At 33.4% G+C, this 26942-nt stretch overlaps 2 protein-coding genes across 2 annotated transcripts in view; one reads left to right on the top strand and one right to left on the bottom strand.

Annotated features, from left to right (window-relative positions):
• Positions 1–219: 219 nt before the first annotated feature.
• Positions 220–6962, bottom strand: TSPAN19 (tetraspanin 19). Its single transcript, XM_030821042.1, has 4 exons — positions 6880–6962; positions 6717–6789; positions 4902–5026; positions 220–342 (listed from the first exon to the last, which is right to left on the bottom strand). Exons 1-4 carry the CDS (start codon positions 6943–6945, stop codon positions 220–222), a joined length of 387 nt encoding a protein of 128 aa, XP_030676902.1. The 5' UTR covers positions 6946–6962.
• Positions 6963–13384: 6422 nt separating this feature from the next.
• Positions 13385–26942, top strand: part of LRRIQ1 (leucine rich repeats and IQ motif containing 1) — a 189557-nt gene continuing 175999 nt past the window's right edge. Inside the window, 6 exon segments of the mRNA XM_030819891.1 lie at positions 13385–13478; positions 15215–15373; positions 17537–17648; positions 21761–21852; positions 23071–23188; positions 24329–24552. Coding sequence (XP_030675751.1) covers positions 15242–15373; positions 17537–17648; positions 21761–21852; positions 23071–23188; positions 24329–24552 — 678 coding nt within the window. The 5' untranslated portion in view covers positions 13385–13478; positions 15215–15241.

Genomic DNA, 26942 nt, shown 5'->3' with positions numbered 1-26942 from the left:
CCTCCTCTTCCTCAATACTGTTTGATATTTAAAGCTACTTTCTAATCATATGCAAACGGAGTTAAAGGCAAGTTCCCCTATCTACCCTTTTCAATATGACTCCTGGCCCTTTCCTATACTCTAGTACTTTCATTGAATATTATTTTCCCCTAAAGAAATTTACCTTTGGCTTTTAATATAGGATCAATGGTCTCAATACTCTAAGGTATCCAATTTTCTTTAAACTTCAAATAACAGGATGCATTGAAAAGGATTTACTTTCCATACCTCCTCTTTCTTTGTGACGATGAATGCTGAAAGTACAACCTGAACAGCAAAGGCCCATGTTATCAATACTGCATACTAAAACAAAAGAAAAATAGAGATGATGACTATGCTACTATATGCTACTAATATATGTTTTGTATGATCAAATAATGGGAAAACACACCCCATTGGAAATATGCAACCATAAAGTACATATGGGTATTGCCGAGGCTTCCTGCCTTCACAAATATGAATGAAATTAGTGAAATAGCAAGGCAAAGTAAAAAACAAATGAACATTTGGATAAGAGCAAGAGAGAAAGAAGTGATAGTAATTAATGAGCACCTTGGTCCAACAGAGTTGTTGATGATGCCATCTTAATTCACTTCTAAAACTATTATAGGGTGAATTTAATTATCTTCACCTCACATTATTTTGCTAAAACTAAAGACTCACTAAATTTCTGATGTGCTATTTAAACTTATGCAGAAAGTAGAACATATAACAAAAGCAACTGCAATAATAAACTTAATTCTGTACATACACTTGGGCTATTTCCTGAAAACTGAAAATACTTGTATCCAAACCAAATAAAATAATGTTTACATTTATTAGACTATTTAATTTTTTAAAAAAATATATGGCCAATTTAGTCTTCTTCATCATAGCTGTGGTCAACCTAAAAAAAGGCACAAAAGAAAATTATCTCTAAATATGTTGAGTTATTCAAGAATAAGAAATAAAGATTATAGTCCAGATTGCATGAAATGGTAAACTACCAGTTCATTCTGTGAGGAGAGGGTAGAGAGAAGCATTTAGTAGCAAAATGGGCGAGATTTACATAAAGTGCTTTAGAAACAGAGTTTATTGGTTCTAAAGATTCAAAGCCAGAGTTGTTGCCAGTTCACTGGTAGAGATGCCATGACTGGTCAAGTGCTCTTCCAAGAACATCTTATCTGGATTACTGCAGTCCTAAGGAATATCTAGTCATAAACCTTATAAAAGCAGGAGATAACTGAAGACAGTCTCTAGCTGGGAGTTTTCAGAAAGTCCTTAGAAACAGTATTTATTTCAGACACGTAAGCATGAGCCTCCTCTCCTTTAGGCATTCCTGGCTCTATTTTGTCTGGGTCTGACAAAAGTGACTTCCTGCTGGTAACTGCAACTTTTACACAGCATATGTTAATATATAAGATTTAGAATTTGGCTGGGCACAGTGGCTCACGGCTGTAATCCCAGCATGTTGGGAGGCCGAGGTGGGCAGATCACTTTAGATCAGGAGTTCAAGAGCAGCCTGGCCCACATGGTGAAATCCCTCTCTACTAAAAATACAAAAATTAGCCGGGCATGGTGGCTTGCAGCTGTAATTCCAGCTACTTCGGAATCTGAGGCAGGAGAATCGCTTGAACCCGGGAGGCAGAGGTTGCAGTGAGCCGAGATCGCGCCACTGCACTCCAGCCTAGCGACAGAGCGAGACTCCATCTCAAAAAAAAAAAAAAAAAAAAAGAAAAGAAAAGAAAAAAGAAAAAAGAAAAAAAGATTTAGAATTCATAACAATTTTAAAAGTAAGCGGTCTGAATATTTACTAGGCAAAATATAAGTACTAATGATTTACTGTATTATTTATTTACTTTTTAGTTGGCCCTCACAGAGATAAAAATTATTTAATTATACATATTTTATACATCTAATACTTTAAAATATCCGACCAAAATTTTCTTCTTGAGATAAGTTATGTTTCCTAGTTTCAGAGAAACAAAAATTGAGAGACAAAAATGTGGTCTTTACATCTATTTAGATGTTTAGATTTTTAACTTCCACATGCAGTATCTCACTTAATCTTATACTAATAAGGGATTGGTAGAGGCAGGAAAAATTGTATGAAACCTTTTTTTTTTTTTTTTTTTTTGGAGATGGAGTCTTGCTCTGTGGCGCAGGCTGGAGTGCAGTGGTGCCATCTCAGCTCACTGCAACCTTCGCCTCCTGGGTTCAAGCAATTCTCGTTCCTCAGCCTCCCTAGTAGCTGGGATTACCGGTGCCCACCACCACGCCAGGCTGATTTTTGTATTTTTAGTAGAGATGGGGTTTCACCATGGTGCCCAGGCTGGTCTCCAACTACTGACCTCAGGTGATCTGCCCACCTTGGCCTCCCAAATGGTTGGGATTACAGGCGTGAGCCACCACACCTGGCACATGAAACAATTTTTAAAATTCTTGGGTATCTTAGATTAGAGTAGGAGTATGTAAAATCACCTTTAAGACGTGGAATAGCTTTTTTTGTGGGTGGGGGGAGGTGGCGGATGGAGTTTCGCTCTTTTTGCTGAGGCTAGAGTGCAATGGTGTGATCTTGGCTCACTGCAACCTCTGCCTCCCGGGTTCAAGCGATTCTCCTGCCTCAGCTTCCCAAGCAGCTGGGATTACAGGCACCTGCCATCATGCCCGGCTAATTTTTTGTATTTTTAGTAGAGATGGAGTTTCCCCATGTTGGCCAGGATGGTCTCGATCTCTTGACCTCGTGATCCGCCCGCCTTGGCCTCCAAAAGTGCTGGGATTACAGGCGTGAGCCACTGCGCCCGGCCCAAGACATGGAATAGCTTTTAGGCCTATAATATTTGCCCATAAGTTGACTGTGTGAATTAATTTGGTTCGGGGAAAGATATATTCACCAGAAAAATATTGGTAAATTCAGAGGAGAATAGCAAAGTGTCACAATGGCCAAATTTGCAATATCCTTCCACGGAATGTCTAAAAGGAATGGTGGTATCTTGGTTGCAGACCCTAATCTGTCAGATCCTATGTTCATGTATATCCTTATGATGGCATCTATCAGGCTTTCTCATTCAGATGTCATTAATACTTGAATTATATGAGGCAGAAACTAAGGAAATGTTTGTTTTATTCCCTCTACTTTCCCCCTATGTTTCCTATTCCCTGCCCCCTACATTGTATAAGCAGTAGACTCTGCATTTCCTTTGCCTACATGGAAATTTGTGACAAGAAGAAAAAATCAAGATTTTCTTGCAAGCCATTTCTGTTCTGGTTTTTATAACCAAAATCTGAAGCTCAGTGAGAAAATTATGCTAAGGATCCTGGAAAGAGAGAGAGACAAGATTTGAGAAGAGAGAGTTGGCCTTGGAGGAGAAGAAGAAGAAAGAGTAAAGTCTCTTCTTAAACTAAAAAGATTTTGAGGTGGAATCTGGAAGTCTGTGGGTTTCCAGAGCAATAGAGCATAGTCCTTGGAATCCTGGCACTGCCCTGGTAAGGTGGTAAAACCCCAGAGGGAAATCAGGGTCCATACCTAAAATGCCTGTGCCAGGGTAATATTCAAATATAGTAGTAGAAATTATTATTAATAGGCAACAACTGATTCCTATGCCAGGTGTACCTCCTAATTGCTGTGTCACTAGGGAGGTCTGACTGCCTCAGGGAAGGAAGACTGAAGGAATGGAACTGAGGTACTGGTTATTTACCAATATTTCACAAAAGGGTTTCACTGATATGCCTGTACTGGTAAATACTGGATGAATAGCAGCCCTACCTTTGCCACTCATGGCCATTCAAAGAGCAGAATGAGTAGACCTGAAGGGACCATGTGAGCTGGGAAAGTGAGTGTATTTGTGGTAACTGGCATAGACTGATAACTAGTGTCCAGGGTGACCACCCAGACTTTCAGTGCTCCATAAAAGCTGAGTATCTCTGCATTCTTCCTGGTAAGGGACAAAATGACAGCAGCTGAACTTCCTATCTGCTTGGCTGCAAATTAAAATCAATTGATTTAGAGAAAAATGTAAAGGCTATATTGCATCTGAGTGTGTGAATTGTGATCCATAACTGCCACATGTATGGTAATTGGCTCATGTCCAGGTCAGTACTCTGGAATATAATTTGCCTTTTCATGTTACAAGCCTCGAGAGAAACAGTGCGCAAGCCAGATGCTACAGTCTGCCGCTTTCAGTAATTATAGTTCTCTTTTAAAAATAACAATTTGTGATCTCAATTATAAGTTACCTTTCATGGCAATGGTAGACACTATTATTAAAGAGGGGAGGAAAAGAGTGGGGCAAAGGTTGAAAAGTAACTGCTGGGTATTATGCTCACTCACTAGCTGGGTGACAGGATCAATCGAATTCCAAACCTCAGCATCGTGCAATATACCCATGTAACAAACTTGCACATGTACCCTGAATATACAATAAAAGTTGAAATTATAAAAAAATACATACATACATAAGTTACCTTTCCGCGTGCCATGCCCACAAAGAGAAAAATGTGCTGACTATAGATCATGTTTCTTTTTCCCTGGTAGGCTACATTGCTCATTGACTTGAATACACTTTATTCTAATTCTAGCCTTCAGATTCTTAAGTTTGGTGAATTGCAGTTCACCCTAGGAGACGGAGAGTCCTACTGACTCTGTGTTGAAAATTAAATGTACAAATGTGCTGAGGTACAGAATCAATTCATAGAAAACGCACTAAGAAAATCCTATCTGGAAAAGTGACTTTGTTGGAGGGAGGAGGGTGTGCTTCATTTGAATTACTCTAAGGACATACTCTACTGCAGTGCAATGCTAATATAAATCAGTATTCGTTTGTGTAACTTAGATACTTAAGAATCTAAGATAAAAATTTAAACTATTGAAATGAAATACGTACCACAATTAGGAGCCATCTAATTTCATTGTGAATTCCTATATAACCCAATAGACAAAAAAGAACAGTAGAAGATCCCATTCCAATCAAAATTTGAGAAATAGATACTATGAAGTGATTATTTTCATCTGTGAAAAGTACAGAATTACTTATTATGAAGTGGCATTTTATATGAAGTGGTATTTTATTTATTTTCTATTTAAGAATAATTACAGCAATCAAAAGTTTTTCTGAGCAGCTGTTGCCAAACCACTAGGATTCTCTGTCTCTGTCTCTCAATTTTGGACCTCATGTACCAGCTCTTACTTTTAGAAACAACCTTTCTTCCTTTTCTGACATGAAGAGATTTCTTAAATTTCAGAAGATCATTTTACCCTTATCCTCCTTGTCTTCTATGAGAGAATAATTTTTTTTCTAAGATTTCGTCTATGTCCAACATGTATTCAAACATTCATATATTCACGCATTCATCAAAAATCTTTAGAACCTAATATGTGTGAGTTATATGTATACATCCTGAATTTATTGCTAATACGATCCCTTTCAAACTGTATTTTATTTTTCCCCATCTAGACTGTGAGCCCTCAGTGCTAGAGATTATATATATTATCCAGTCAACAGGCTGACTGTTGAATGCTTGGTGCTATGGCACAAACAGCAGAACAATAAATGCTCAACAAATAATTGTTTTAAAAAAGAAGGACGACGGATAAATGAATTAAACATGTGGGAGGTGTTATGGGAGAACAGTGTAGGCAGTGGTGTGCTGGAGTGAGCTTGTACTGGCTCATAAAAGCCAATTGTGATATTTTCAGGAAATCTGCAAACCAACTGAATTCACTTTGACACCTTGAAATTGGCCATCGAGGAACTGTTTAAACCATGGAAATGGGCAGATGTCATAAATCAATATTCTCTATTCCAGAACTGGTTGTTAAATGTTTGCCAGCATACTACTGGGAACAGAGGCACCTAAACCAGTTGGGGGAGAAGGTTAGAAGGTTTGGGCAAGGCTGCTGGAAAAGGTAACATCTGAGCATAGGCTTTATTGGTCATTGTAAATATCCAGGTTGGAATGGTGGAGCATTTCTGAGACATCCAGCAGCACAGGGTGTGTAAGAAACTCAGCTTTGTTGGCACTTACAGTTTGAGTCAGATGAGACTAAAAATGTTTGCAGGGATGAAATTATAGGCATTTTGTTTTTCAGTCTTCTTCACTGAAATAAAGCTCCATGTGGATAGGAACTTTATTTTGTTTGCTCACTACCACATCCTCAGTAGGGCAATGACTGACAGAGAGAAGATGCTTAGTAATGTTTGCTATAGGAGTAAATAGTGGCAATGGGGAGTCAGATAAAAGCTTTTAATAGGAAAGTTACATGGTTAAAATTGCATTTTAAAATTTTCTTTTTAAAGTGACAACTAATAATTGTACATATTCATGGGTGTTGTTTTGATACATACAATATATATGGTGATCAGATCAGAGTAATTAGCATGTCTGGTCACCTCAAATATGTATCATTTTTGTGTGTTGGGAATATTCAATATTCTTCTAGCTATTTGTGACTACATAATACATTATTGTTAACTACAGTTATCCTACAGTAGTATAGAGCACTAGAACTTTTTTCTTCTATCTAGCTGTAATTTTGTATCCTTTAAAAAATCTCTAGAACTGATGAAGACTTTAAGAGGGAATGCTGGAAACTTAATAAATTACAGAGAAATACTGCCACCTGCTGAATAAATTGTGTATACAACTGTTTAAAATTGAATGTCTATTTCACTGAGAGAAAAACAAAAATAGATACATACCAAAAGCTGTTAAAAAATTATTTCTATCTAATAAGAGCCATGCACCAAATCCCATGAATAAAAGTCCAAGAACCTAAAAAAAGGAAGTCAATGCTTATTTTTTTTGTAATTGCCTATACAATAGATTACATTTTCTTTACTATATAATTATGAAGATTCTTACCAAGAAAGCTCCATTAATGAGATTAAGAAAGTACTTAATAATTATTGTTTTGTTATTTCTTAACATTCTTTTTCTTCCAAGATACTGATGATTCTGAAAAGACAACCATAACTTTTTTAATAAACATTCTACACAACTTTAAATATTTCTCCCTACGTATGTTCTTTATTTGCACATTTTTCTTCTCAAATCAATTATCAGTATAACATACTTCCATCTCTAAATGAAAGGATATATTGAAGGTATCTTGAAACTGTACCTTGCCTGCATTTGTTTTTTACTAGAGAGTATCTGTACTTAAAATAATAAATATATATCTTCAATGCTTTGACTAGGCAATTAAGACTAAGAAGACATTTGTATAACAAGTCAAGCAGCCTTACTGAACTTCTTGCAGTTTCAAAAAGTATAAGATATTTTGTTTTCAGTCTTATTGTATTTTTAAATTTTTATTTTAATCCTAACCATTAGATGGCCAGGAAAATTTCCAGTCTTAATATACCTTGTTCCCCTGGCTGGAAAGTTTTCCTCACTTCTGCATGCCCTTCCCCCTTCTCAGAATAATATTAGCTCCTCACTGAGGTGTTGGTTTGGGGATCTTTCTCTTAACCCAATTTGTTGCCTCTAAAATTTCTCATTGACCTGTCTTCTTCCCCACAGAGAGTCAGGGGTATTTAAGTGGCGAGAGTATGTCTTATATACCATTGTAACCTCTAGGTTTAGCACACAGCAGGTACTTGATATATATTTGTTGAATGCATGAATGGATAGATGAATTAAATTATTTAATCTATAATTTAGTTTGGTATGCAGTATATAGAAAAACTAAAGTAACTTTCATTAAAATTTATTTTCCAGATAGCCAATTTTCCTAAAACTTTCATGGAAAAATCAATACCTACTCCATTGGTTTCTGGTGCTGGTTAGTAGAGATGAAAGTTTCAAATCTAATCTTGAGTATGTTCCCAGATTTTGTCTTTTCTCTTCTCGTTGTTTTAATTCTAACTAGCACTATACTTTTAAACATACTGTAGTTTACAATGTTTTAATATACATAGTGCATGATTGACATGATAGAAGCAGATTTAATAAGATTACTTTAAAGATATCTGTCTGTCCCTAATTAGTCAGAAACCAATTTGTTTGTTGAACTGAAGGATGCTTTGAAAAGTGGGGAAAAAAGAGATGTCTACATTAGTCTAAGTACTACCTTCCCTACTTTATCGTAAACCATCTTCCTCGTAAAATCTCCCAGTGTTCTTCTTCTCAGTTTAAGGAGTCACTACAGGTTATATCTTCTACCTATGCTTTGAATTCTCTTGCTGTCATTTGGTTTTTCTACTTTCCATCCTGTTGTCTTATTCCTTAATTCGTCTAATGCCTGGCATGTTTTGATGGGACACTCAGTTGGAAAGACTGCATGATTTTTATTTCAGTTTATTTCAAAGATGATATAAATCTACATTTTTGGTTCCAATTCTATTTACTACTACATGTGGAAAGCGCTCTCACAGCCTGAACGAGAAGATAGGCACAAAGTTTTGGCCCCTGTCTGTGAACAAGAAAGAGAATGGAGACTAATGAACCAGAAAGCTCTGTAGTAACTCTGATGTGAAATGTTGAAGGCACGTACTTGAGTGTTGATGTGGTAATAATTAGCATGTTAGCAGGGTCAAGCTGCAATGCTTTATCAAAGGACCCAAATATAGAAATAAACTTTTATTTATCTCTTAGTTCAAAGTAGGTGATTGGTTCACTTCTAGGAAATCATGTTAGAAACTTGGAGCTAATTCTGGCCTGTTCAACATGTGGCTTCCAAATTGGCTGCAGGTGCCATCTTTTATAGCTAACAGAAAGGGAAGGGGATGAGTAAACTCAGGCAGGCATCTTTTAAGCAAGTGAGGTTGAAGTTGTACACTTCTCTTCTGTTTATATTCCACCAGCACAGACTTGGTCCCACAGCAATACTCAGCTTCAGTTGAAGGCAACCATGTACCCAGGATAAAGAAAAGAAAATAGTTAGGGGGGTGAGGGCCAAACAAAATGCTCACTGGTCAGAAAAGGCCAATTATAGACGATAATTAGAAAAAAAAGAGAGCTTGGATTAAGCTTTAATATGCTTTACTGTGGAAAAGAATCAAAGACAATAAGAAAGATTCATGTAGGATGGGAAAATAAAAGGATAATGGTAATCACTGGAAATTTAAAAATTTGGGAAAATGGTTTAGAAGAAAAATTCATAAATTCAATATTTCATGATTGAATTTGAATTGGTGAAGGATATCTGTGGGTTATGTCTCATAAGGACTGTAAATGGAGTGCAGATAAATGGGTAGCATAGGCTGTACAGACTTGAAAGCCATTCATAGAGAACCAATGTCGTGGGTGTGAATGAAAGAGAAAAGAGGGACTGTCTATAGATGGAAATGGGCAGAGGTTTGATGGTAGAGAATGAAATGATACAATTAAGAATTTGGAATTTTTAAAGCCGACTTTTACAGACTGAGAAGACAATCAAGGCATGATCTCATGGAAACCAATAGAGAAAGACATTTCTAGATCATGGTGTCATATCATGGTGTTACATGGTATAGAAGTCAAAAGGGGTGAGAATTTAGTAAGCTCAAAGGTAGGCAACATGGTAAGGAAGATGTTTATGATAATTTCAAACTGTGGTTCAAGGTTACAAAGTTAAAACACAACAAACTGTGCATCCAAGCAACGATTCAAAGAAGCCCATGACTATGTTTACAAAGAATGGTAAAATGAGATGGTCATGTGTTGGCTTTTTCAGCCATAAGCTCCACATACTGGAAACAACGTCAATGAGAACAATGACGTGCCAACACAAAGATACACAGTAAGTTAAGTGTAGTTCTTATTTAAATATTTGTAGTGTGAAAGATCTATATTTTCTTTTGCTATAACAAAGAATTTGTTTCTAACTTAATTAAATAAGGTCCCGGTGTGGCATTTATTTTGTTCAGTTCCTGACTAGTTAATTGATGTTGAAAGCTCAACAGCAGAGATGCTATGGGAATGGACAACTTACAATAATTAATCTATTCATAGGTGTTATTTTTCACCTATGTTATTTTTCACCTAGTTAAATAAACTCTAATTGCTTCTTGTTATTGTTTTTATATTCCAAGTTCCAAGAGATGGGAACACACAAATGAACAAGTAAGGGAACGTCAAGGAGTCAAATATTAAAACCTGTGGCTGACTCTGAATTATGTGTTGAGGTGGGGACAGGAAATAAAGGAAATAGGAAAGTTTCATAGAGAAGATGATTTTGAGATGACTCTTGAAGGAAGATTAAGAAGGTCCTAGTTAGACAAAAATGGGAGAGAGATAGGAAATATTCAAGACAGAGGGAACACTATGTTCACAAGCTTTACAGTGAGGTGTAAGGAGGCATGGATCAGAGTGGCAAGAGATGAAAGATAAGCTAAAGAAGTAGACTCAGTAAAGATTGTGACAAATCGTATATGCTTCACTATAGATTTTTTTTTTTTCCTGAAGGTAATAGGGAGTCGTAATTCAGGCCTCAATGTGGAAGCCAAATTAGAAAAGACATTTAAGATAGGGGGGTAATTTATAAAGCTAATGCACTATTAGTGTTCCTAAAAGAAAAATGTGGTCTAGACTGCAAAATGGCTGTGGGAATGGAAACAGAATCACAATATGAGAGGTGTTGTAGGAAGTAGAATCGCCAGCATTGGGATAACCAAAGAATCAAAGATGGAATGTAGTCTGTAGAAACGATGTAATTAAACTTTGAACATTATCTTATATTCTACATTGTCTCATTTAAATTGATTCCCTTTATCATTGATAGTTTGCAAATGCTATTACCCCCAATATCATCAATGAGGAGAGAAAGACTCAGCAAGGCAAAATTACTTGCCAAAGATAACTTAGTTAATAAATGGCAGAGATGAGATTTAAATCCATAAATATAAACCACCCTCTCAATAACTTTCCCAAGCCCCAGTGTCATCATCTGTAAATGCAAATTATAATAGTACACACCTCAAAGAGATGTTGTGAAAATTAGATGAGATTATGTTTGTAAAGCTCTTAGCCCAGTGCCTAGTTAGATGTTAGTTATCTCGTTATATCATAAGGCTAGAATCTCGTTATATCATATCTCAGTATAGAAATACTAAGATTATACAAGAGTCATGCATGTGAGAATGGTGAATGGGATGGAAACTGTGGGAAAGTCATAAATTCTCATTTTTCTGTGAAGTAGTTGGTCATGACAGCAGCTGGGAGGGAGCACAAAGAGAGTTAGAGAATCTGAAGGCTTGAGACACACTTTAAGTGGAACAAGAGAATGAGAGGCCTAAGAATACAATATGTGGTACTATGAGCAACACAGTAAATTACTTTTACTCAATAATTACCGTGCCTCAAGAAAATGAAACAAAGAAATACCTGCTATGCAACTATTTTGAACACAACAATGATATTACGGGATATTTAAATTATATCACTGCCATATGAAGAATAAAGCAGTTGTTGAAAAATGCTATTAAACTAAAATGATTTCACTACTCAGCATTTTCAAAGGAATATTAGTCTTGTCAGATAACAAAGAACCAACAGTTATCTCTCATTCTTTCATTCTCTCAATAAATATTTATTATGTACTCTCTAAAGGAAATATGCATTGTTAAGCCAATATGCTATAAATCAACCACACTTACAAATTGTTTTTAAAATTTAAATGAAATGAAGTTAACATGTTCAAAAGAAACAAAAGTCTACTCAGGTTAAAGGGTAGTAGGCAAACCAACATACTCAATCTGAAGTTACCATTTCTAGGAATAGTGCAATTAAAATGGACTTCTGCTAAATGCTACATGGTTGATAAACAATAGTGTCAAGTTAAATTTACTTATAATCTACAAATGTATTAGATAACTGCTGCCTTTTGTTTATTTTTAATTAGTAATATTCTAGTGAAATTATGACTAATTGATAAAGTTGTCCTTTCTTCCAAAGTAAAAAATCGCATGACAATATAAGAGATCTATCACCATGAATTAATTTATCTTCAGAAAAACTTTCAGGGTTTTTCTTTTTTGCTGTCAATATTTGACAAAGTAAGCTTTGAGAAGGAAAGGAACTAAGGCATTATTTCCAAAATTATTTGATTACGAAAACTATTCAAAATTAATTTTGAAATTATTAAAGGATTTATAATTTTTAGAAGTCGGGATAGTTTCATAATCAAAAATAAAACTAATCTTAAGGTTCTTACATGTGAACTTCAACACAATATGAAAGTCTATTTTAGATGAAGAGTTTGAGGTTCGAACACAGTAGCTCATACCTATAATCCCAGTGCTTTGGGAGGCCAAGGCGTGAGGATTACTTGAGTACAGGAGTTGGAGGCTACAGTGAGCAATAATTGTACCACTGCACTCCAGCCTGGGCAACAGATGGAGACCCTGTCTCTAAAAAAGCAATAAAAAATAGATAATTTCAATAGTCTATAAATCAGCAATAAAACCAAACTTAAAAAAAGAACAAATTCCATTTGAGCATGGACTTTGATTATGAAAATACTCTGAATTTAATTAGACCTGAAACCAAGTATAATTTATTTTTAAAAATCATCTTTCCTGAAAAGGAAACTAACATGTGTGCTTTTAATATGAGAAGTCTATTACCGTCTCACTTTATATTATTAGTTCTTATGTTGATGCAATTCAAGTTTATTGTTACCAGGAAATGTAGTCTATTTTTTTTTCCAGAGGCTCAATGAAATATTTGCTTTTAGCTTATTTTATAGCAGATACCTTTTACAATTATGGCTACTTCCTTTTAGAATTTAATGCCTTGTTTGCAAACTTTAAAATAAAATTAAAGTCAAAAATGTTATTAATTAAAATATTATTTTGTACCCTATATATTTGCTCCACAAAAAACTTAATAAATTAAGTTAAAATTAAATAGCATGACATAAATTTAGAAATTAAGGTCTTATAGTGAAATACTGTGTGCCAATATTTTTACAGTAAAATAACTCCAGAAAATAATTTTTCAAATTTCTCACCCGCATCCCTTCAGTTAGAGGTTTTTGATGGGCATTGATGATTTTTTCTTTTTTCTTTTCTTTTTCAAAAAACTGTTGTCATGGAAGGCAAACAACTTATTGACTTCTCTTCTATACTTCTAGATCCCACAAATCACTGTTCAGGATTAAGGGTTTGTGGAATTAACACCTTATACATGGGCAAATCACCAGATGGAAATATAAATATATGTAGCTCAGAAACAATTTAAACAATTTAAAAGTGAGATTACATCTACTTGGGTAATTATAACAAAATTTCATTTTATTAAATATTTTCCAAAGTTACTTAAATATTAAAATCTACCTGTAAAAAAACGTAAGCTCTTCATCCAGTCCCTGAAATGCTGCGTTCGTTTCAATTTAGAATCGAGATTGTTTGTCCTTCTAGAGCACCTGTAGGGAAAAACCGGTCTCTCTTCCTTGGGATTGGCTGTTGCCATGGATACGCTTTGTGTAGTGGCTATGGGCGCTGTCTTACAACAAAGCCAAGGAATCTCGCTGCTGAGGGGTGAGCCGGGGCCTTAAGGCTGGGATTCCTGTTGGGGGAGGTGAAGTAGCTGTGGGAGCTCAGGCCAAGCCGGGACTCTCTCTGCCTGGCTAGACTTCCAGGAAAGGGAGAGACCGCGGGTCGGGGGATGGCTGTGCGGCCTCTGCGAAGCTCGAGGCTCCTTTCAACCCTGGAGATTTCGAGAGCTCGTTCAAAACTTAAAGAGATGTCTTGGCTATGTAGGGAATCATTCGATGGTTACTCACCGCTCCCCGCAAACCAATTGAATTCTTTTCCTTCCTTCCCTTCTTGTCGCCCTCCTTTCCACCCTTCCTTTTTCTGTTTTTCTTTTTTTTTTTTTTTTTTTGGTAATATATAATTTATATGAACCTTATAAAGTAGATTTCTCTCCCCTTTCTTTACAGGGGTTGAAGGGGGAGTTCCTTAAGCTTTTCTACTTTTGACAGCTTTAGTGAACTCCAAGTGATTCGTTATCAACTTAGAGCACTTTAATGTAGCCCATTTACAGTGAGACCCATCTATGACTGCACGTCACATACAGTAACCACTAACTACAGGTGGCTATTGAGGACTTGAAATGCAGCTAATCCTAACTGAGATGTGCTGCAGGTGTAAAACACACAACAGATTTCTAAGAATTACTGTCCAAAGAAAGAATATAAATTCTTTGCAATGATATTAATAAGTAATTTTGTTATTACACGTTGAAACATTTTGGATATATTGGGTTAAATAAAATATATTATAAAACTTAATTGCACTTGATTCTCTTTTGTTTTTAAAAAGTTGCTAATAGAAAATTTAAACTTGTGTAAGTGCTCAAATATGTAATTGGACAGGGGCGATCTAATGAGCCAGGAGATGAACAGAGAGAGTCATGTAAAGGAAATGACTCTTACCTCCACCATACTCTCCTGCCTCTCTTTCTACATAAAGTTTAGTATACCTGTGCATTTTGCTTTGTAGGCATAGAAAAAAAAATCTAACTTTCCTTCTAATAAAGCTTTTTAAATGCACTTTGAGTTCCATTGCAGGATAATATTTTGCCCTGGTTCTGTCTGGAGTTTCATTTCATTTTTGTTTTCTTTTCTTTCTTTTCCTTTTTTAATTTTATTTTTTATTTTTGAGTGAGTGAGGGTGGAAGTTGTGGGTGGAACTGATTTTGAGATGACTGAGTAGAGAGAAAGGAGGAATTAACGAAAGGGAAAGAGGATGGAAAGAAGGAATGAAGAAAAGAACAAGAAGACAGGTTGAAAGGTCAGGCCCTTGAGGAAAGAAAAAAAAGAAATTTAAGCTAGTGTCATGAAAAATAAAACGATAGCTGACTAGTACGTTTTCAAACCTTTTTTGGGACTAAGACCAACAGCGAAAAATAAAAAACAGAACATTAACAAAAACACATATTACATTGCAACTCATGCATACATACCTACATTTATATGTATTAATAACTGAAACAAAAATTTTATAAACAATTCTGATCTTTATTATATATAGTGGAATTATATAAACATATAAATCAGTAAGAGTATTAGGGTACAATTACAGTTGATCATTTTGTAGTCAAATTTTAAAAAGAATTATTGAAGAGATACAACAATGTTTGGTGTAACCATAAGAAGGTGTGATAAAAGTTTGTTAAATTAAAACATGTTTAAATAAATATGTTGGATTGGTATGACAAATTAGAGAACACGTAATTTTTAGTGACATATTAACCCTTCATTTTTTTAAAGCAGTTCTGTGCTTTATTATGAAGAATAATGGACGACGATGACGCAAAGCTCAAAGCAGAAATAGAAGCTGAATTGGATAAACTCAGCATTTCCTCCTTGGAAAAAGAGGACATTGAGAATGATTCAAAATCAGAAACCCAGAGTGATGATAGTGATACAGTAAGTATTGCACTTTTGAGCCTTTTAACAGAAGTAGGCTTTTAGGAGAAATATTACTTTTCTCAGGATGTTTTTATATACTTCTCATTTTTAGCAGCATTGTTATAAACAATTTATATAAATTATTTTGAATATATATAGTCACCTATACATCTTTGTAAAATTGGGATTATTATTATATATATTTGTATCCTGATTTTTGTTTTTACTTGTGAACATTTTAGCATGATTAAATTACATGGGAAGAAAAATGTATATGAAATCTTTTGACATATCAAAATGGTTACTTTTGGAAATAAAACAAATTATCCTTTTATTTGTGTATTTTTACCAATGTTTATATGCTTACAGAGTTTATTCATGGATTTATTCATTTATACCAATATCCTTAATCCAACTGGAATTTATTTTCAGGAATGTTATGAAATATAGAACTAACTTGAAAGTTTCCTGCACATATTGAGCTAATATTTCCAGCGTGTCTTGTTTACTAATCTACCTTTTCTCAATTGATTTGTCATATGTCTTATTGATAGTTATTGTACATGTGATCTATCCAAGGCTGTCTATTCTTTTCCATTACTTTGTTCATTATTTTTCTACTGTTGTATATTTTTAAATATTGAGTGGATCAAATTCTTCACATTGTTTTATTATTTCAAAATCTTAACTAAGCTTTTTTTAAAAAAGAAAATTTGTTTAAAGATTTCAGAACTTTGTACTTTATTAGGATTGCACTAAACCTACCTATTACATTTAGAAAAATTGATATTGTTACATTATTATGTCTTTTATCCAGAGCTAATTCAAATGAGACAAAAAAATCTGAAATTCTTTATTTGAATATGAAATCCAACAGAATAATGGATTGTATTATATTTTATTATACATTTTTATATAAAGGAAGAAGAAAATTTTAAAGCCCTTCTGTTTCAATTAAGATACCTCACTATTATTTATATCACTTAGAATCAATGTAAGTATTATTACCAGGGGAAAAAATTGTTAACTAAGGATTTAGAGATTATGAACTATATTTCCCAGGACATAACAACAATCTCTATAATCCAGGTAGCTTAAAATGTTTCTTACTTAAACAAGAAATAGAAATCTCAGTGCAGGACAGATGTCAGAAAAGTAGAATTGATATTTTTGTCACTATTTTTAATATACTACTTTATCAGGACTCATTTTATGACATATAATTTTACATGCTTTTCTGTAGTACTAAGAGAAAGGTAATATTTTCTCATTATCTTCTGATGTTCATTCTCAAAACTCAACACTGAATTCCATTAGTTAGGATAGAGAAAATAAAGCTGGCTGTAAATCCTAAATTCAACACATGAAAACCCAGTATGGCAGACAATATTTGTTTTTAGTTAAATAAAAGCAGGTGCATATCATGTTCTTCTATATAGAAACATTTATATTGTTTCATTCATGCCATGCTTGAGGTCCCTCAATGAAGTGTTGTTGTCATGTGGATATATGTAACTTCAAGATTATTATTAAAATTGTTGCTAGATACTTCAAGTATTTTGTTGTTATGAATATTATTTCTTTGCATTATATTTTCTAACTAGTTATGGTGTTTATGGAGGAAGGAATTTTATTTTCGCATTTTGCATATCAATATATTCAGCTATTTAGAAAATTTACAAATCGACTTATATAGGCTATATTGGTAGATATAACAGCTCACAGATGTGACTAAATTTGTGTATGATAATCACAAAGCCAGTTTTGAATGTAATAAATAATTATATCAGGTATTAATTTGACATTAAATATTTTTAAAAAATAATCTTGCAGTTTTGATTAATATTTGATAATATTTATTTGAAGTTGGAATTAATCTAAAAATATATACAACTATTGAGGGCATTCAAAAATAGCCTGTAATAAAGTTAACGAAAGTGATGTGTAGGTAACTCTTTTCATTTGTTTTCTTAGAGTTTTCTAGAAATGCACAGCCACCTGAAAATTAAAAGTAAACTTTAGCCAAATATATTTGTCTGAACTATGCTGTTTGTATGGAACCTTTTTACTTCATTTACATATTTTGGTCACCTTTTTGATGTGGAATGAAGGGTCCAAAATTTGACACATAATTTTGATAATAAACACTTTCACAGTTTCTTGTATTATTCAAATTTTTAGGATTCAGTTGAATTACCAGAATCAGTTCTTCATTGTATTAACATCATAAAGAACAGGAGTAAAGCTGTTGAAGAGCTCATTCTTCAGGACCTGGAAGATACTGATATTTTGAGTAAGTACTATTTTCATTTGTCTGGCAGATAAGCTTTCCGTAAGTATGAACAAATTATAATTTAGTAAACTAAATTGCTTCAAGTTCTTATCTTACTGTGCACATGTATATACATTTAGTGTATTTCTAATATATCTATATTATATTGGACCGTTGGATTTAGTTCATTCATTATTTTTTTTTTACTATCTTTCTTAGGTCTTCAGTAAATACCACCAGCATTTTGTTTCTACAGTCCTAATTAATACCAGACATCCTATTATTTTATATTAAAGAAAATAAAACTAATCAAGAGACTGTTTTAGCAGTATGAGTATATACATCTTTTTTTGGGGAAAAATATAATCATTTGTTTGAAAAGCCCAACAGTATTTTGCTTGAATTGTGCAAATTTACTTCTTGGAATTGTTCTAAGACTAATGGAAAGATCAAAGATTTAATTAGAATTAATCTTGGCTTGGTTTATAATGAGAAATGGCAGCATTCTAAATGTTCGACAAGACTTTTTGTTGAATAATAAGCCTATTTTTAAAAATGACTTAGACAAATATTTAAAGGAAAAAATTCATGATATGTTAAAAGCTATTTTAAAATTAAATGGCATTTATGTAAGTATTAGTATAAATTACAATGTAGATATTCATATTCATTCAATAAATATTGCTTTGTGATAGAATGTGTTCTAGTAACTAAGAATACAGCAGTGAACAAAACAGGCAAAGATTCTGTTTCTTTGTTTTAATGTTCGAGTGTAGGGAGACAGATAATAAACAAATATGCAATATTTCAATAGTGATAACTGCTATGAAGGAAAAAAATGTAAGGAGATAGAGACTGGAGTTTGCTATTTTAAATAGTCAGGGAAGGTCTCTGTGACAAGGTGATATTTGAGCAATGACTTAATGAATGTAAAGCTGAGCCACATGGTTATCTAGGAAGCCTGTATTCTGGAAAGAGGGAAGTATAAAGGCCCACTGAGTGGATTTAATATGTTTGAATAACAGCAAGTAAACGTTTCTGGTTGTATCTGAGAAAACAAGGGATTAGATGATATTGGGCTCTTCTAAACCATTTTGTGGACTTTGGATTCTATTCTCAACATATAAAAAATTTTGAGTAAACAATGACAGTATCTGAATTTTATTTGCAAACAATCATTCTGTTGACTGTGTAGAGAATATGCCTTGAGGTAGTCAAGCTACTACAAGACTATTGCAATAATGTGATAAGAGATGAGAGTGGTTTGAGTAGACATGAAGAAATATGGCCATATTCTGGACATTATTTTAAGGTAGAAAGAGAAGCGTATATTGGTGGACTGGTACAAAGTGAAGAGAGGAAGGTGGCTCCAAGATTTTTGTTCCGAACACCAGCATGAATTGCTATGTAAAGATTTACTGTATATTTTGACAATGATTATCTATGGTTGAATTATGAAGAATGTTAATGACATGTTTTGTTTATTTTTACTAAGATTTAAACACTGAAAATATAAATAAATTGACAGTTATACAGCCTATTTATAGCCTAATTATAAAAAAAAACAAGGAAAACACAACTGTAGAAATTAGTCACATGAATTGAGATACAACTACAGTTACAGTAGTGGTTTAGAAAATTATGAGATCTTGTATATGACTCTAATCTAATCTCTAACAAGATCAAATAAATCAGAGCCTTATAAAAGATATTTGACAATCACAATGAGTAAAATAATTTTCCCAGAAAATTTAAATTAATTTTTAAAAATGGTTAATTATTTAAATTATTTAACGTTATTAAATTTATATTAGTAGAATTAATTATTTTAAATATAAATTATTAAAATTAATTATTTTAATTTATTAAATTTATTAAATTAAAATAATTGTTAAAATTAAATTTATTATCATAAGTTTATTATTCATTAAATTATTACTAATATGTATTATTTATTAAATTTGAATTTACTGAAATTTAAATTATCATCCTGTGTAATAATTTAATAATTTACATTATGTATTCATTCTTATATGAATTATTTAATTTAAATTATTTATTACATTATTACACAGGATGATAGTTTAAATTAAAATTAATTAAATTAATGATTTCTCAAGAAAACTTAAATTATCAAAATTATTTGAAAAAGTGGAAAACAAATCAATAATATGGCAAAGAGGTGGAAAGAGATTTCTCAAATGTTGCTAAACTGGGAAAGATGTTGCAACTAAATTCTTATAACCTATTAAGGAGCAAAAATACTTTATTTCTAAAAGCTGTATATTTCAGATCAAAATTGTACAAGCATAGCACAGATAAAAGAAACTACAAGCTAGTTTCATTTATGAATATAGATGTATTGATTGGGGTTCTCAGTTGTAGAAAACAGACTCTCTAGCTACTTTAGGCAGTAAGTTTTTTTGTTTATTTTTATAAGGAGAGATGTTCTGAATATTTATTGCTGTGTTATGAATATAGATGTATTGATCGGGGTTCTCAGTTGTAGAGAACGGGCACTAGCTGCTTTATGGGCAGTAAGGATTTTTTGTTTATTTTTATAAGGAGAGATGTTCTGAATATTTATTGCTGTAAAACAAAGTTAGAAAGTTAAAATAATTTATTATTGTATCTTTTGGTTCTGTTGGTTGACTGGGCTCACCTGGACAGTTCTTGCTTGGGTTTTTCATGCATTTATAGTCAGATGTTGATTTAAGTCTGTAGTCATCTGAAGGCTTGACTGGATTAGAATTCCAAAATAGCTCATTAAAATGTCTGGCTATTGATGCCACCTGTTGGCTGGAGAGTTCAGATGTGGCTTTCAACTGGAGGCACCTACATGTAGCCTCTCTCTGTGGCATTCGCTCCTCAGATCATGTAGATTCTGAGAAGTGTTCTACAGCAAAATACCAAGAGACCGAAGTGGAACCTCGTAGGGCTTCTCATGATCTCTTCTCAGACATCACGCGTCATTTCTGCCACATCCTGATGGCCACGCAGGGTCAGCCTATGTCCTATGTGAGAGGGAACTACACAGGTTATGTATACCAGTAGGTATGATTCTTTGGGAGGAACATCTTTGGGGACTATCTACTAGACTAAGTAACCGAATTATTAATAAGACTGAAGAAGCAGTCTCTAGTCTAAACATCCAAGGTGTAGAACAAACCCCACACATACATCATAAAACTGGGCTGTATCAGAAGCTGCTGTCTGCTATACTTAAGAAGTTCAGAGACATTAATCCTCTACTATACACTCCTGTCTCCCAACTCCGAGCTCCCTCTACCACATTCTGGCTCATAGAAATAAAAATATCATCACCTGCCTCCCTTTAGACATAATAATTTATGAAAAAAAGAATTATATAAATATATTTATGAACATAAACTAAATCACTCTCAGAAATCTAGCTGTGAAGGTATCTGGATGATGTCATTTTTTTCTTTTCAACCTCTCACACAGGAAAGCATGCCAGAAAGGTAGTGAATAGGTATTAAAAGAAAATCTATAATATCTGACAAAATAGGTATGAATAATCGGTTAGCCAGCAGAATGGTCCTCTGTAAAGTTAGTTTGCTATTGGGAAACATTACCATGTTATAACATATCAATTGAGTGAAAGAAAATAAACATAACTACATCTGCACACATAATTAAAAATTATAAAATTCAACAACTCATAAAATAAGAAATATAATTCATCTTCATTTACATGGTAATAATTATAATTTTTAAATTAATATTTTTATTAAAATGTTTTCAATATGTTGTGCAAGGTCATATCTGGTTTGTGGCAGATAGAGTTGAATTTTTGTTGATTTCTAATCAAGGTGCCATTGCAGTATCAAGCCAGGCATGATTCTTTATGCCTGGGAAATAAACTTCAGGCACTAGAATATGGAAAATGATAGAGTCAAAGCACTTCAGAAATTTATTACTTTTATTTTTAGAATAAAGATAACAGATTTCCTCTATTATTTATTCTTAATAATTTTTCTGTTATTTTGAGTTACTCTTACTCATCAACAATATACCCTGATAGAATTTGAGATTAAAAATTAAGAAAGAGTTTGAAATTTTGAGATGTTGTACTCTAATATTGGAAGTTATATATATTTTTCTTTCTCTAGGCTGTAGTTATGGAGCAGTTTCTAATAATCATATGCATTTAAGGACAGGACTATCAACTGAATATGAAGAAAGTTCAGAGCAATTAATTAAGGTATATATTCAATATTTGACTTAAAATATTCACTATTACAATTAGAAATTTTCTCTCTTACACAAGATTGATACTTCACTGATTTTAAGTTCCCTGATTTAAATATTAAAAATTTAATTATTTTTAAGCAAATCATCTGTGGTTTTATGGTTTCTTCTAGCATATGATATAAAAACACTCAATTTTCAATCTTTAAGAATATTAAAAGTGATGGGTTGAGCCATTTATACCTGGCAATTTAATGTGAATGTAGATAAAATAGTAGAACTATATTACACAAATTTGGTTGTCTAAAAATTCCGAGGAAAATAATGAATATGCTCTTATTTACTCTTTCTTAGGAATGTACTATGTTCCTGCAGAGACGTTATAGAAAATTTAAATTTACAATACTTTATAGTGGTTTTTAGAAACAAATAAAAGAAAAACTTACTTAAAAAATAAGAAGAGCCTTAGCAGTTTATTAAGTTAAAATCCCACAAATGTATTTAAGAGAAAGTCTCTCCTAAAGATTCACTTCTTAGATTGATTTTTACCTCTCATTTTGTCCAACTTTCTCTCCTTTTACCTGTTTCTCCTCCCTAATGTGTTTAACATAACTTGAAAATTGCTTATATATCTCTTATTCTTTTTGAATGTTTTACTCTATTGAATTTTTTTTGTAATACTCAAATTTGAAATATTAATTTTAAATTATTATACTGTTACTTCCTTGGAATAAATAGCCTGTATCTTTCTAACCAAAGTATGGTGAAAATATAATTATGGAAAATAATTGATATAAATGATGTATATATAATTTAGGTTAGAGAATAGTTCTCTTTTGTATCATATAGAATATATAAAAAGTTTGTGTATGTGAACAGTCACTGCAGTCAGAAAAATAGAAATATATTAAAAGGAAAACATTAGTAGAAACATTTTGAAGTGATTGTCAAATGGTTTAATTGAATATTGTGGAATAATATTAAATAATATTAAAGACTTATTAGAGTTCTGAAAAACATAAGGAGGGTTACTAATGCTTGCATGGGAAAACTTTTTTATTCATTGTAAAGAGAATAATTACCAATGTGCTGCAGATTTGTATTTGAGAGAAATCTGGAGTACATTAAAATTCTTGGTATATACATATAAATATTTAATGTATTATTAAAATGACAGCTTTACTCTCTATTTTGATTTTCTTTAATCATTGGTACTCATTTAACCTCTTAGATATTATCTGAAATAGAAAAAGAAGAATTTATGAGAAGTAAAACCGATTGTGCCTGTCCTGATTTTGTTCCTGAGCCTAGTCCTCATGACTTGCCTGTGGATGAACGTGTTTTACCAGGTGGACTAAATTGCTCAATGATATGTTTGTTAATTTTTATATGATTGATCATAGTTATCTAAAAAAAATTGGACAGTTGATTTTTGTTATTTTGATATTTAGAAAAGCAATTACAATGTTTGAAGATTATTGTGCCTTTGCTATACTTATTAAATTACATATCATCATAGACTTTTACGCCTTCTAAATTTACTTGATTTAAATATTTTTTCCACATGTTCAGCTGATTGCAATAGATTTGACTATGCCTGACTTTATTTAGTATCTCTTAACTATCTCTTAACTATTTCTTAATGACACACACACGCACACACACACACACACACACACACACACACGTGGGTTTTATTTTTATATTAAGTTTTGTGGAATATTTTAAGTCAACTTATGTGACTTTATTCACTTCAGTGACATTTCTATGTCTATTCAACAATGTATTTTATTGTTGCATATTCTCACTTTGGGAATATGTTGACATTTTTTTTTACTTTAAGATTCCTCAAGGATCTAGAATTAGAAATACCATTTGATCCAGCCACCCCATTACTGGGTATATACCCGAAGGATTATAAATCATGCTGCTATAAAACACATGCACACGTTTATTGCGGCACTACTCACAATAGCAAAGACTTGGAACCAACCCAAATGTCCATCAGTGATAGACTGGATTAAGAAAATGTGGCACATATACACCATGGAATACTACACAGCCATAAGAAAGGATGAGTTCATGTCCTTTGTAGGGACATGGATGAAGCTGGAAACCATCATTCTGAGCAAACTATTGCAAGGACAAAAAACCAAACACCGCATGTTCTCACTCATAGGTGGGAACTGAACAATGAGAACACTTGGACACAGGAAGGGGAACATCACGCACCAGGGCCTGTCATGGGGTTGGGGGAGGGGGGAGGGACAGCATTAGGAGATATACCTAATGTAAATGACGAGTTAATGGGTACAGCACACCAATATGGCACATGTATACATATGTAACAAACCTGCACGTTGTGCACATGTACCCTAGAACTTAAAGTAAAATTAAAAAAAATTAAAAAAAATTACTTTTATAGTTTGAATTAGTTTTGACAGTTTTGATCTTACAAATAATGTTGTTATTTTTCTTCATGGGTGCAGATGATGCTGATATAAATTTTGGATACTGTGAAGTGGAAGAAAAATGTAGGCAATCTTTTGAGGCTTGGCAAGAGAAACAGAAGGAATTAGAAGATAAAGAGAAAGAAACTCTTAAAGCTCAGAGGGATAGAGAAGAAAAACAATTTCAAGAAGAAGAAGAAAAGCGACATTGCTGGATGAAACAATTTAAAATTGAAAAGAAGAAATTAGAGAATATTCAGAAGGTATTTTGCTTTTGTTTTTCATGTATTTTTAAAATCAGTAGCTACCTCTGAAGAATATTGATATTTGGATTGTGGTGCAGATTTGAGCTTAATAGTAAGACTTTTAATTACTCTCTGATAGAGGGAGAAATTGACTGTGAATTAACAGTATTTAATATGAGCTCCTTGATTAGTTTTTATTGAAATTCATTGGAAGGTCAGACACACTTTTGATCTTAGGGGCCAATGGAGTCTATGAATTTCAAGGGTCATCGTGGATAGTCTGAAATTTACAATATACATTGTTGTTTTTCTTTATATGCTTCTAAACATTGGAAAAAGCAATGAAAAATTCTTGAGTATGCATTGACCTTGCTATGTTGTCTGGCATATGACATGTAAAACATATTTAAAAGTAGTTCAACCATTTAGGGACAGTCTGTGCCCCAGCTTCATAATCAAGCAACTTTCTTGAACTGGAAACTTTTTGGTGTGAAGTTTTGTACTGTTTTCATTTCTGTCGTATGTGTTGTTGGTGGTGTTTTCCCCCTAGGAGATCCACACAATCAGGTCATGGTAGTGGTATATCAGTATTGAGAAACTGGTGGATTTGAGGACCCTACTTGCAGGTCATCAGAACCTTAGAATATTTGGGTTACAGGCATGACAGACTTCTCTATCTTTCATGATTAAAGTTGATTTATACATTATCCAGAACTTGCTGGGTTTGAGTGTTGCATATAAAGAACATTAGCTTGTTCAGCATTTTTTAGTCCTGCATGTTGAGGACATTTCATTTCTTGACTATGTAGAAAATAAACACATTAAAGGCTGGGCACGGTGGCTCACGCCTGTAATCCCAGCACTTTGGGAGGCCGAGACAGGCGGATCACGAGGTCAGGAGATCGAGATCATCCTGGCTAACATGGTGAAACCCTGTCTCTACTGAAAATACAAAAAATTAGCCAGGCGTGGTGGCGGGTGCGTGTAGTCCCAGCTACTCAGGATGCTGAGGCAGGAGAATGGCATGAACCCGGAAGGCAGACCTTGCAGTGAGCCGAGATCGCGCCACTGCACTCCAGCCTGGGCGACAGAGCGAGACTCTGTCTTAAAAAAAAAAAAAAAGAAAATAAACACATTAAAATAAATTGTAATATTGTAGAACTAGTTATGCCATGACTTTTTCTAATAGTAAGAAATGAATCTTTAATTTTCCTTTAGTTATGTTTTCTTTTCCATAGACCAGAATGACATAGTCATTTCTGAGATCAAAAGCTTTAAAAAAAAAACCCAAAATAGATTGAGTATAATGTAGATTATCGGAGTAGTATTTGCTGGTTTGTACTAAAATGTTCTTTTAGTTCTTTAAAATGTTCTTTTGTTCTTTAAAACAAAAGAAAAATCATGAGATCATTCCTATGTTTTTCTTTAGCTGTTCTTTGATTGGCTTTTTAAAGGCTGTGTATGATAGGCTTCTTAAAAAGTGGTTATTTATACTATATCAATTTTTTCATTTCTCATCCAATTCTAATCCTGCTAGGTTTCTTGCAGCATTACTACTGAATGAAACTGTTCTTGAGGAAGATAACCAATGACTTCTATGTATTATACTCACAGGTTTCTTTCAGCTATTTTGGCCTCTGTAGCATTTTATGCCAGCAAAAATTTGATGGTTGACCATTTTACTTTCCCTTGACTTCTGTGAGATCCCATTGTCTTGATTCTCTCACATCTTTAGCAATTACTAATTGATATCCATTTTAGACTTCATTTTCTCTCTCTGTCCTTGTGTTTTCCATTAGGCTGTTCCTGCATTGCTATAAAGAAAATGCCTGAGACTGGGTAATTTTTAAAAGTGGCACACACTTTTAAATGACCAGATCTAATGTGGACTCAGAGCAAAATCTCATTTATCACCAAGGGGATGGTCAAAGACCTTCATAAGGGACCTGCTCCCATGATCCAAACACCTCCCACCAGGCCCCACCACCAACACTGGGGAGTAGAGTTCAAACTAAGTGTTGGGTAGGAACTAACATCATGGATTCTATTTTTGTCCCTTTCTTTTCATACTCCATATACCTCCTCTCTTGATAATTTCATCTTAATGAATTCCCTAATGTGTCCTTTATTATGCCTTGGGGCTTAAAACAAATGACTGTTGATAACCAAATCTACAATTGTATCAAAACAAGGTAGACTACATAACTCTCCTGCAAAAACCACATAATCAGAGAACTTTATGTATCTAAAACTGAATGCATTGTCTTTCTTTCTGAGTTGTTCTTCCCTGGGATTCTTAATTTTGATAAGCCATATTATCATCATTAGTCCAAGGTAGAAAAATGAGGGTAATGTTTTATTCTTCCTTCTTTTTTATTACTATCTTCCCTCCAATTATTGTATTACCA

Source organism: Nomascus leucogenys, chromosome 10, assembly GCF_006542625.1.
Source record: "Nomascus leucogenys isolate Asia chromosome 10, Asia_NLE_v1, whole genome shotgun sequence".
Taxonomy (NCBI): domain Eukaryota; kingdom Metazoa; phylum Chordata; class Mammalia; order Primates; family Hylobatidae; genus Nomascus; species Nomascus leucogenys.
The sequence above is the reverse complement of the archived record's forward strand: the minus strand, read 5'-3'. Positions and strand labels throughout refer to the sequence as shown.

Bases quoted from the DNA above. Each gene is read 5' to 3' on its own strand.
- TSPAN19 (XM_030821042.1), bottom strand. From the start codon at position 6,945: ATGTTAAGAAATAACAAAACAATAATTATTAAGTACTTTCTTAATCTC. The intron at 6,790-6,879 runs GTAAGAATCTTC...TCCTTTTTTTAG, and splicing joins TCATTAATGGAGCTTTCTTG to GTTCTTGGACTTTTATTCAT. The intron at 343-4,901 runs GTACGTATTTCA...CTTTTGTTTTAG, and splicing joins TTAGATGGCTCCTAATTGTG to TATGCAGTATTGATAACATG.